Raw genomic sequence first — 13,332 nt, 5'->3', positions numbered from 1 at the left:
AGGAAAAAAAATAAAATGAAAGAAATAAGCAGGAAAGGGAAGGAAAGGAGAAGAAAAAAGAGAAAAGGAAAATAGAAAAGAAAAATTTCAGAGTCCACACTCTCAATTTATAATGATCATTAAAGTTTATTTTTTATTAGGATAGAGACATTTCTACCATGGTGGTTCTATGCTTCTTAGAGGTCTTCTAGTCTAAGTCTTAGTCAATTATTGAACTCTGCTCTGACAACCTCAACAAATCAGTGGAAGACACACTTTGCTAAGTTCAATAATCAGTACTAATGAGGTCTATATTGTAATTATGTTCCACAGTTAATTTTTAGATTTCTTGGTAAATAGAAAGAATTATATAATTGTCACTGCTATTTTTAAATGAGGTTTATTTTATGGTAACTATAATAATATCAGTGGTTTTATTATTATGACAAAATTTCAAGGAAATGTGATTGTTATTTTCTAGGTATTTCCTATAAAGGTTATTATAATCAAAGCATGGTATGGTACAAAAATTACTGGTCAGAAAATTCAGAGATTTGAGCTTTTGTCAGCCTGTGCCCTTTTTTCCCTCACTTCAAAATCATGCAATAAAAATGATCTACCCCACTCAACCCACAGATTTGTTGCAAAGGGTATTATTTCATTTTTATATTTTTAAGATAAAAAGCAGATAGTTCTTTAATGTAATCCAAGGTCACACTGTTCATTCCCATCTCAGCTTTAAAAGACTTCAAAATTCTCTACAGTTTTCCTGGGTGTTAATAAACAGAGTTGTTTAGAAGAAAAAAAAAAAAAAAACCCTGAAATTGCTATTGCAGAATCAAAACATGAAAAACATTTTCTCACCACTCCTCAACTGTTCAACCTCACAGAAGTGCGTTCCAGTGGGAGTATGAATAAATGCATGGACATGCTTAACTCCATTCTGAAAATTAGAAAAAAAAATATTTCCAGTAAAATTTCAACATATGTCATAAAGCCAATTTCTTTAATTAAACTGAGAGCACGAATAAGTGAGGTAACCTTTTCAAAACGCTTCCAAGGGACTTCTTCCACATAGACTTGAACTCGAATAACATGGTTAAAAGAAGAAAGGAAATGCTCACAGATATTCACAGCAAAAGTTTCTATGCTTTTGATCTGTAAAAAGAAATAAATGTGAATGATCAGAAATACTTGTCCTACTTAAAAATCATTTTTAAATATCCATGGGACTCTTTTTCCTGATAAAGTGTTTTTTAGAGTCAGAGAAACAAAGAATTAGAAAGAATTAGAGATGAATTGGTCCTAATCCCAATTTTTCACAAGGGCTCCTAAGTGTAGTTAATGGATCACCATCACCAGGTGAGACTATCCTGTTTTTAAAAGAAAACTGTGTGCAGGAGAGGATGTGTCTATCCATCAGTGGACGAGCAGAAAGGAACTTAACGTCCAGATTCTCCTCACGGTGAGCTCAATCATCACCCATGCCAGCCAAAGTACTGCAGGATACTTCAAAACACTCTGCTCTCTTCATGAGGCTGGGAAACAGACCTCCCAGTTTCCCAAAGAAAAATATTAATGAAGGGTCACTTCAACTTCCTTGCCTTGCAAACAGGCCTTCTATTGACCATCCCCAGCTCTCCACCCCCATAAAGCAGCTCCCTACTTCCATCCAAATTCTTCAGGTTAATCTCTAGGCAATGTTTTATGGTCCTAGTACAGTCTACAGATTATTTATGGCTTTGCCTATAATTAAGGTAGACTGTATAGGTTTCCCAAGGATAGTTTTGTTTTATACCTGTTGTCTCAGAATAATTATTAATAAGCATCCTATTTCACTCTGAAAAGTATCCTGGTTTGGATAAGAAATTATGCAGTCACTCTATCTACAATGAATACATTTAAATTGTTTTTAACATCCAGGTCCATTCTTTCACTTTTCTGAACTTCTCACATAGTACAGGAAATATAAGAATTTGTGTTATATAGAGACCCTCTTCTCTAACACAGTACAGAGCTTATTTTCAATTCATTTTTAAAGAAAGCAATGCCTTTTTCCATAGCCTTGCCTATACTTGCTGGGCCATTCTGATTAGCAAGAGAAAGGTTCAGGGTGTAGACAGACCTTGCAGAAATAATATTTCAATTAGTTTGTTTGGGCTTCCCTGGTGGCACAGTTGTTAAGAATCCGCCTGCCAATTTAGGGGAAACGGGTTCGAGCCCTGGCCTGGGAAGATCCCACATGCTGCGGAGCAACTAAGCCTGTGTGCCACAACTACTGAGCCTGCGCTCTAGAGCCCGTGAGCCACAACTACTGAAGCCCGCGTGCCTAGGGCTCATGCTCCGCAACAAGAGAAGCCACCACAATGAGAAGCCTGCGCACCGCAACGAAGAGTAGACCCCACTCACCGCAACTAGAGAAAGCCGCATGCAGCAACGAAGACGCAATGCAGCTATAAATAAATAAATTTCTAAAAAAAAAAATTAGCTTGCTCATTTTGTGTATTATGGGTGTGAATTTCATGCAAAAGCATGAGAAAAGAAGCTTTCCAGTCTACATTTCTTGCCTTTCTAGACTTCTTAGCAAATAAAAAAATTATCTTGAATTGCCCAGAAATCTGCTGGTCGTCCAGCACAGTTTCACTCACACTTAGAGAAACCTGAGGTAAAAGTGCTAAGAGATTAGAGTCTATCCGTTCCAAGACCCTTCTGAAAAGTACAACTACCATCAAATGTGGATGCTAAGTGGTCACGGAGTTGGGAAAATCAGGAAGGTATTAAAAGTTGGACAGATCTCGAAATGTATCTTATATTTGATTTTCTTCTAGAGTAATACCAAGAAGAGAAATGGTACTTTCTTCTATAAATGCACACCATTCTAAAAGAAAAAAATAATAGGACTCAAATAATTGCATGACAAAAATGTGTAAAATTCTATTAGGAAATTTTCTCAGGGCCTTGATTTGCCAATGATCCTAATTAACAGATAACATGTAAATTTGTCAAGTAGGATTCTCTGCCTAAAAGATGTTGTAGTGAGTTGAGAAACAAGAAAAGAGAACAAATGGGGAAAAAAGAAGAAAAGAAAAGAGAATAAAGAGGTAAGTTTAAAAAAAAAAAGCAAGATTTCCTGTAAAGCTGAGACTTTTAGAATTAGAAAAGGAATTTTTTTCAATGGTTTAAATGTAAAAATAGGGTTAAAAAGTACAGGGAACTTGAAATAAGCAAGTAGTATCCTCATAACATAGTACGGTGATTTCTGCATCCAGATGGGCAGCAGCTAAGAAGTAGAATGACACATACACCTTTGAACTTTGCCAGGACGTGAACTGTGTTCTTGATGGTGTCTGTAGGGATGAGGTCTGAATTGTCTCCATGCAGGTAATCTTTTTTGGAGCTCAGAGTAAGTTGCACTGAAGCTGACACTTCTTTAATGCTGTGATATTTTCCATCTCGCTGAATGTGGAGAACTTTTACCATATCCTTCCCATAGCCAGTTCGGACAAGCTCCATCTCATCATTCTGCAATGAAAACAGTCATCTTAATGAAGAAGGCTAAATGAAAACAAGAAGTCAACTGCAATTTCTTTGAACCTTAATTTTATCATGTAATCATGAAAGGTAAGAGTCAGAGTATTCCTGAAAGAAAGATCATGCCCTACCTTTGAAGGAGAATGAGAATTTGTATGGAGAAAAGAGAATCACAAGGAAAAGACGAAAATATATCAGATTGGCCTGAAGAGACACAGGTAGATGGCTTTCTTGATAATAATAAGCAACAACAATAATAACCATACCTCCTGAGCCAAACTATTTACTCTTATTTAATCTCTACTAACTTAATCCTTATATCAGCCCTATGAACTAATATTATTCCCATTTTGCAGAGGGAGAAACTGGGGTTCAAAGAATTTAAGTGACTTACACCAGTTAGTAAAGGATAGAGCCAAGAATTCACCCTCAGGTCTGTTGACTTCAAATTGTGTACTTCTAACTACTACATAAACTGCCTTCCTCTATAAAATCTTTTGACTATGTTAACTGGAAATAATTATATCCCCTTTTTTATAGAGAGTAGTATTCTGGAGAAACTGCCCTGTGAGCAATAAAAACAATTTGAAAATTGCTTCTTCTACTTGCTGCCAGGAAGAAGAGTAATTAGTGACAGGGTCTAGACTACCTTCAGCAGTACAGAGCCAGAGCCAAATGGCTGCAAGGAAAGCTACGCTTTTAGCGAAGAAACACTTAATAAAAGCCTGTGACTGATTCATTAGTATCCCTGTCTGAAGCTGGAGCCCTCCCTAGTGAATACGTCCATCTCCACTGTTAGACTCTATTAAGACTTGTCCCTGGGCTTTATTGGTGTTTGAGAGAAGAGGCAGGAGGGAGCCGAGGGACAGGAAAACCTATTTTATTTAGCATGAAAATTAACATTAAAATGGTAATGAGAAAAGGTGACCAAAATAAAAGTAAACCAAAAACAACATGCAGTGAGAATCTGGGGAGGGTCGCAAAGAAGAAACCTCGTCTGCGAATCCCACGTAGGCGATATGCTCAGATAGGCCAAGGGCTGCCTAAATATCTACCCGCATAAAAAAAAAAAATCACCAAATCCCTTGAGAGGAATTTAAAAATGCTAGCCAACATCAGAAATTATTGTCATATTCTTAATCAAAGTGGGGTAGTGAAGGTTGTCTTAAATCTTGGGGATAGAGCCTGGTAGGGCATGCTGCTGTTGGTTATTGAACATACCCTGAAGGTCTGTGGTGTCTGAATTCAGTGCTTCCTCTGTACGAGGGACACATGTAAGGGACAACTCTTGGAGAGGCCCCTTGGATGCATCTGACCCAATTTTTGGGGGACTCATCTTCCAGAAAAGTATCAATAAGAAAACCTAAAGAGCAGACTTAAAGGATCCTAATAAGAACTACAATGCTGACAGGGAAAGAGGCACAGCTGTGTGATTGTAGCGGCTTTGAAATCAGACCAGCTCCAAATTCTGCCTTACCACTTACAGCTTTGTGGCTTGTGACAAATAATTTGATGTCCCTGAGCCTCAGTTTCCCGCTTTGTACAAATGGAGATAACTGCCCCTACAAGTTAGAGTTGCTGGTGAATGTGAAAGGGCTGGCTCAGTCCCTGGTACCTGGTGGTACAGTGAGGTCAACCCCAGTAAGAGTGGCCATGTCAGGCCTGGCTGTGGATGTAGCAGCAGAAGAGATAACAGAGGGGAACTTGATTAAGGGCACTAGTTTTTAGAGTGGGGAGCACTGCTGGAAACAGCAGAAGGAAGACTCTGACATGTCTTGAACCGCAAGGGATTCTACCCGGGCCAGGGAGGCACTTGGCTGGCTTGGGGTCCCTGGATGGTATGGGCTGAGGTCCCAGACCAAAGGTCTCTGAGACCTTCCATCATCCTCGGCACACAGCAGGACTTAACAAATGTTACTCCTCAGTCCCATCCCCTGCTACTAAATACCCAAGTATTTAGTCTGTTGAAAGCAAGTGGTACCCATGAGATACAGAGTAAGATTAAATGATAGCTACCCTTCATTTCCCAACCCCTGCTCATCAGTTCAGCTTCATATCTTGCCACACCCTATTTCAAACTCCACTTCAGCTATCCTGAGCTAATTGTTGTCACCCAGGCCCTGCATGTGTTCTTTGCCTCTAGGCCTTTGAATTTGCTATTACCTCTTTCTTGAACATTCTTTCTCCTCCTTGCTACCCAACTATACCAATCTCTTTACCTGCCTAACTTCTTCTGGCTCAACTTTTTTAAGTCTCAGATGTCACTTCCACTAGGTAATTTGCCCCAGCCCTTCAAGTCTGGAGTAGGTGCCCCTTCTATGTGCTCTCAGAATGTTCTGTTATTGCCTTATCAGAGTCTTTATCAAATCACATTACAATAGCCTCTTCATGGGTCTGATTTGTTCAAAAATAGTAAACTATGAAAGCAGAAACAATTTCTATCTTGGTCGCCATGGCAACCCCAGTGCTCAGCAGAATGCTTGGAACACAATTGGTGCTTAATAAATGTATCATGAATGACCAAATGCTGCCCCAACACCTGCACCTCTTGTGTAGTGACATGGAATAGTTCATGAAAATCCCCCAAAGATTGCAATACAGGAAAAGCTGCTTCGGCTCAGACCCCAATCAGGAAGTTCCTCTTCCTGGGAAAGTGAGGAAAGCAACTTCTGCCCTCTGGTCACCACAGCCTGGAGATCACAGGCACAGCTGGCTGGAGAAAAAGGGCCAGGAAGGGCAGAATTGCAGGTAGACAAAGTTAGTGACACAGCACAAAGTGTTCACATTGCTAATAAGACAGAGCATTCTAGCACCGTGCAGCTATCCTGGGGTTCATGCATGACACACGTGGGAGAGCTCAGCACTCTTTAGCAAGCTCCCGCCTGGACTGTGACGCTCTGGCAAAGGCTGAGTAATCATGTGTACTGAGAAAAGAGTCAGAATAAAGAGGACAGGGCTTCCCTGGTGGCGCAGTGGTTGAGGGTCCGCCTGCCTATGCAGGGGACACGGGTTCGTGCCCCGGTCCGGGAAGATCCCACATGCTGCAGAGCGGTTGGGCCCGTGAGCCATGGCCGCTGAGCCTGCGCGTCCGGAGCCTGTGCTATGCAATGGGAGAGGCCACAGCAGTGAGAGGCCCGCGTACCGCAAAAAAAAAAAAAAAAAAGAATAAAGAGGACATGACCATCTGAGACTGGAGCAGGATGGAACAAGAACGGTGTGGGACACCCAAGAGTCCCTCAGCAGGACCTGACAGAACAGATAATGGCCCAGGCCAGACTGAGGCTGTTCTCATCAATAAGACCTCCCCAGTTCTGCAGTCTGAGAAACCGGAAGTAGGTGCCAGAATCCTATTGTGTATAACACACAGTGTAGGGCAGGGATCTATGTCCAAGATGACCGTACAGTAAAATCCCAAGGTTGCTCTCATCTGGAGGTTGGGCGGGTAGCTGAGAGGATGGAGTCAGACAAGCCAAGTGTGAGTCTCTGTTCCACCACCTATTAGCTCTGTGAATGGCGGCAAATTTCTTCATTTATAAAATTTATAATAGTAGTGCCCATCTAGCAGGATTGCTGTGAGGATTACAGGACATAAAAACATAAAGTACTTAGAAAAGTGCCTGACAAATAAGAAATGTTCAATAAATGAAGCTATGATTATCATTGATAAATAATAATTATATGTCATATTTTCCATCAAAGGGTCCTTCCAGTTACTGTTAGAGAGCAATAGTCAGACTGTACACCAATCCAGAGCTAGGGTGGCTAAAATCAAAGACTGCTGCTATAATATGGCCTACTTCTGCCTTCATACTTTGGTTGTCTTTCCTCAGGCTTGTGTGGCTTGAGGGAACAAAGTCATAAAAGGAAACAATTTCCTAGAGTAATACTCTGGACTTGTAAATGTCAGTAGGAGTAAATCTATACTTGGCTCTACACAAGAAAAATTCCCTTTTCTTAGACATGTCTTGAAATATAAAGGGATAGAGAATCATCGATTGCCTGCAAGTAATGTAGGAGAGAACTCTCAGAGATTTTAAATGAATCTTACGCATTTTCGTTTAGATACTGAGTGTTCTCTTATTTCCACGTCATATTGAAAGTGATGTAGGTTGTCACTACAGGTCTAGGAGTTCTTAGCCTGGAGTCTGTTAAGCTCTATAAGGCCCAGTGGATGGATTTGAGGTGGAAAAAATATTAGGAAAGATAAGGGAAAACTTTTATAAATTTTAATTTTAAAATGACTAGAATTTTCTCTCAAGTATTAGAAGAGCTTTTGTAAGCATATCTCTACCCTCCATAACAGAGGGAAATACAGAAGTGCTAGCTATTTTGGACCCATCACACGTACTTAAACATCAATTCAGTTGCAGTGTGCAGTGATAGATGGAAGAACTATGCATGGAAACATGCCTCCCTCTCTATCTTTGGAATGTGCTAGAGAAGTCCTTTCAATTTTCCACCTAGATTTTTCCTTTGCCCGGCTATTTTCTTGGACATTTGTGAACAAGAAGACTTCTGAGAAAAACGCTGAACTAATATGAGAAAAAGGGGCACTCATATGAACCATCTTAATATCACTTTGTTGGATCTTAATAATACATAAAGATAAGAACAATAATGATGAATAATAATCTTAGAGGCATCTGGTATTTTTTGGCTGCTTAGGATCAACTAAATCTCAGATGGAAAAATATTGATATCTGCTAGCAAATGTCATGTTGCTTTAGGCTGTAGAGTGGCTTATTTTTACTATCAAGGGGGGATATGCCTTGAGTTTTGTTCAAAGTGTGGCTCCAAAGGGATTTGTCAAGCAGATGTTTCAAGCACAATATAACGACTCATATGCATAATTATTGCAGAAAGGGCGATCTGTCACCTAATGGAGACTCCATCTACAGGTGCTCCGTTATTTTCATACTTCTGCCTATTACAAAGGATGAGAGACTCATCACTAAATGTCAAGGGAAATGCTAATTTTCTTCTTGCCAGCCTCTCCATAGTATGAAGAGCCTTAGGGCAGGGAACTGGAACAAGGCCTCAGGAGCCTCTAGGAATAGGAGCAGAAAACCTCACAATGAAGAATTGATGGAGACCTCCAAACATGCAGTTGGAAGGAAATTCTACTGAAATGCATACACTGAAAGATTTCTCTTTCCTAATGTATGAGGCTTGAAAATAAAAATAATAGTAGCAACAATTTAGTGAGGGTTTGATGGGAAATTTCTATATATGAGCTCCTCTAACCCTTTACAAGAACCCTGTGAAGCAGATATCCTTAACCAAGTTTTACAAAGGAAGACACTAGGGTTAGGTGACTTGCCAAGGTCACACAGTTCCTGGGTGACAGAGGGAGAAGGAGTACCTCGACCATTTGCCCCAAAGTGACGCTCTTTCTCACTACGTCAGAGTCCCTACACTCATTAGGGAGAGAAAGGAAGCATTCTGATCCCTCCCAGAAGGAGGGAAGTGGGCAGGCTATTGCAGAAACTTGCATTTCTATACCATTTAAAAATTTTCTATCCAGTAAAGACCTATATTATCTTATCTATTCCTCACAAAACCCTGTGATATGGTGGGAAGGACGCTTATTTTAATATAAACTAGATCAGTGATGTTAAGTGAGCTTCCCAAAGTCACATAGCTGACAGGCAGACTGGTATAGTGTAAAGGGCCCTACTGAGACCGAACAGTGTTATTCTACCTACACTATACTAGGCAGAACTTACCCAAAACTGGGAGATGCCCCCTGCTCAAACCATTGGTTTTTCAAGCACTTCAGTCATTTTTCTAAATTACGGATAAATTCTAAGCTCAGATGAATTCTGTGTTTATCGCAGGTTTGTTTAAACTGTGAAATAGGGGAAGGAAAGAAGGGTGCTTCCCCTCTGGGGCAGGATTAAAATTCAGCTTCGTGCCTTCAACAACGTGGCACCACTTTTGAGTTGAACATTGACTTTTTTCTGGATCAGGACCATTGAAAACACGAGTAATGGAGGTTTCTTTGTAGTCAGTAGAACCGTATCACTAAAGGACTGTTTTCAGTCCATCTGCAAGACAAAGAAGTAACTGCATCATGATAGAAAAGAAACAAGGTAAGAAGGAACCAACATTTAATGAGCACCAGTTACGTGCTGGAGGCTATGTACACAGCATCTCACCGAACCCTGATAGCATTTTGTAAAGGTGCAGCTCATGAGTCCCACCTTTAGAAAAGGAAGCTGACACTCATGAGGTTAAACAGTTTGGTCAAAACCGCATGGCTAATGAGAGGTAGGACCAGGCATGGAACCCAGGTTTGCCTGATTATTTTTATGATACTCAGCTATCTCCCTGATATAACATTATAGTGAAGTTCTTTATAATGGGATTTTACCTACATACCCACATTTATTTGTTTCTCTGATTAGGTTTACTTCATTCTAAAATCTGCATAACCCCAAAACTGAAGTCTCTGAAACCTTTTTCATTCAATCCATACATTCATCTCTATTTATTTAATTCCTTCTAGTGACAAGCACTGTGGTAAGTGCTGGAGATAAACAGCAAACAAGGCAGTCACTATTCTGCCCTGATAGAGATTAGAACAAGCTTTAGAGTAGAATAAACTTTTCTGGTAAAGAATCAAAGAGTATTTTAGGTTTTACAGGCTGTATGATCTCTGTTGCAACTACTTAGCTCTGCCATTATGGCATAAAGTAGCTATACATAGTACATAAATGAATGAGTGTGACTGTATTCCAATAAAACTTTATTTACAGGAACAGACAGTGGGCCAGATTTGACCCACAGGAGTTTGCTGACCTCTGCTTTCTAGAGGAACTTCAGAAAAGAAACCAAGTATTTAGAACACATTGTGATAATTACTCTAATTGAAAAAATACAGTGGGTTTTGGGACTATATTGTAAGGGACACCTAAGCTGGATTGAGAGAGATGGGGGATGGCTTCCAGGAGGAACTGGTATCCACAAAGCCCCCTAAGTGATGAGTAGGAATTAACCAAATAAAACTGTCTGGTCCTCTTCCACTTATTCTACTTATATTTCCCTTTAACCACATTTTTCATGAACAATTCTTTATTTTACAAATGCCTGAGTCATTTTGTTTGTCTCATCCCATTTCATCAAAATAATGATGCAACAAGCATTCAACTTTCTGTCACATTCTAGATTTTCCTCTGTATATTAACAGTCTTTTAACAGTTTGAACAAAAATAAAGTTGAACTTAAATATGAAAATTTTATGGTATGTAAACCATACCTCAAAAAGTTATTGAGGATAAATAAATAAAACCAACAGTCTAACTCCCAGGAGTCCTCACAGGATGACTGCACTTTGATGAAGCCAGCACAGATCAGGGTCTGGAGAAACCCAACTTTATCTCAACCTCAAATTCTCACACATAAAGCTTTAAGGAACATGAACTCATAATCAAAAATCAAAGGTACACATGGTAGCAAAGTATCATGAGAGAGAGTCATAGAAATAACAGGTAGCAAAGTCTGACCAGCAAAGATTGGAATTATCAGACACAAAATAAAAGTCATATATTTAATATTTTTGCAGAAATGAAAGAGAAGGTTGAATAGCTTCTCTGGAGCAAGAAATAAGGCACTATGAAAAAGACAAAGAAAATTTGAAAAATAACCCAACAGAACTTCTAGAAATGCACTAATAAGTGGATTAAGAAACAGATTGAACACAACTGAAGAAAGAACTAGTTATTTGTAAGAGGTAAAGTAACAAATTAATCTTGCCAAAGAGAGAATTAGAGAACTGGGAGATTGATCCAAATAAAGAATCAGGGATTAATGCAGACACACATGAGACAGAATATATGAAAGAGACATAAAATGTACTAGAAATGAACTTATTTACAAAACAGAAACAGACTCAAAGACATAGAAAACAAACTTATGGTTACCAAAGCAGAAAGGTTGGGGAGAGGGATAAATTAGGAATTTGGGAGTAACATATATACACTACTGTATATAAAATAGATAAACAACAAGGACCTGTTGTATAGCACAGGAACTCTACTCAATATTTTGTAATATAACCTACATGGGAAAATAATCTGAAAAAGAATATATATATTCAGCTACTTTTGAGTTGAACATTGACTTTTATCTGGATCAGAATATATATATTCTTTTTCAGATTCTTTTCCGATGTAGGTTAGTACAAAATATTGAGTAGGGTTCCCTGTGCTATACAGTAGGTCCATGTTGTACGCTGAGAAAACCATAATTCAAAAAGAGACACGTACCACAATGTTCACTGCAGCACTACTTACAGTAGCCAGGACATGGAAGCAACCTAAGTGTCCATCGACAGATGAATGGATAAAGAAGATGTGGCACATATATACAATGGCATATTACTCAGCCATAAAATGAAACAAAATTGAGTTATTTGTAGTGAGGTGGATGGATCTAGAGTCTGTCATACAGAATGAAGTAAGTCAGAAAGAGAAAAACAAATACCATATGCTAACACATATATATGGAATCTAAAAAGAAAAAAAATGGTTCTGATGAACCTAGGGGCAGGACAGGAATAAAGATGCAGATGTAGAGAATGGACTTGAGGACACGGGGAGGGGGAAGGGTAAGCTGGGACGAAGTGAGAGAGTGGCATGGACATATATACACTACCAAACGTAAAATAGATAGCTAGTGGGAAGCAGCCGCATAGCACAGGGAGTTCAGCTTGATGCTTTGTGGTCACATAGAGGGGTGGGATAGGGAGGGCGGGAGGGAAACGCAAGAGGGAGGGAATATGGGGTTATATGTATACATAGAGCTGAAACTAACACAACATTGTAAAGCAATTACACTCCAATAAAGATGTTAAGAAAAGGATATATATATATTCTTTTCTGTGCACCTGACACTAACACAACATTGTAAATCAACTACAATTAAAAAAATTTTTTTAAATAGTATTAAAAATGTACTAGAAACATACAATAGAGAGAATGTGGAAGAGGCAAAATTTGAAGAGATCAGGACTGAGATTTTCACAACTAGAGATTATCATACTAAGCGAAGTAAGTCAGAAAGAGAAAGGCAAATGCCGTATGATATCACTTATATGTGTGGAATCTAAAATGTGATACAAATGAACCTATCTATGAAATGGAAACAGAAGCATGGACATAGAGAACAGACTGGTGGTTGCCAAGGGGGAGAGGGTTGAGGGAGGGATAGAGTGGGAGGTTTGGGTTAGCAGATGTAAGCTTTTATATAGAGAATGGATAAACAACAAGGTCCTACTGTATAGCACAGGGAACTATATTCAATATCCTGTGATAAACCATAATGGACAAGCCTATAAAAGAAAAGAATATGTATGTATAACTGAATTATTTTGCTGTACAGCAGTAATTAACACAACACTGTAAGCTCTAATTAAATTAAAAAAAAAGACTGAGATTTTCTAGGATTATTGGATGAATGAATGCAAACTTTCAACCATTAAAAAAGAAGCCCATTACCAAGTAAAGTACTCGTCTTTGTTCACTATACTTGGCCAAATTACAATGAAGGGATTTTCTACTAGTTCTACTATATAGAGGTAACCATATTGTGAAGGAGACGTGATATTTTCATAATATTGTACTAATTGGGCTTCAGAAGCGGGTAATGTGAAAAACATTCTGCTCAGTTTGTGTTTTCTCCATCCACCGAATTCACTGTGCTTCCTTCCACGACACTGCTTTGCTGATTTTAGTAAAAACCCAGGACTGGAATCTAGGCTTTAGGGTAATGTTGAAATCCCTGGAACCCCTCAACCACAGGTACAGTGTTTGACACCTAGTG

At 39.1% G+C, this 13,332-nt stretch overlaps 1 protein-coding gene across 1 annotated transcript in view; it reads right to left on the bottom strand.

Annotated features, from left to right (window-relative positions):
- Positions 1-13,332, bottom strand: part of LOC111178377 (uricase) — a 97,337-nt gene that overhangs the window by 21,486 nt on the left and 62,519 nt on the right. Inside the window, exons 2-4 of the mRNA XM_022580969.2 lie at positions 3,283-3,501; positions 1,021-1,137; positions 844-922 (exon numbers count right to left, since the gene is read on the bottom strand). Coding sequence (XP_022436677.2) covers positions 844-922; positions 1,021-1,137; positions 3,283-3,501 — 415 coding nt within the window. The remainder of the gene's footprint in view (positions 1-843; positions 923-1,020; positions 1,138-3,282; positions 3,502-13,332) is intronic.

The sequence above is a fragment of the Delphinapterus leucas genome, chromosome 1 (assembly GCF_059928025.1).
Source record: "Delphinapterus leucas isolate spDelLeu-1000000601 "Yukka" chromosome 1, BTC_Dleu_Yukka2, whole genome shotgun sequence".
In the NCBI taxonomy this organism is placed as follows: Eukaryota; Metazoa; Chordata; class Mammalia; order Artiodactyla; family Monodontidae; genus Delphinapterus; species Delphinapterus leucas.
Note: the sequence above shows the minus strand (reverse complement) of the source record. Positions and strands in the feature narration are given on the sequence as shown.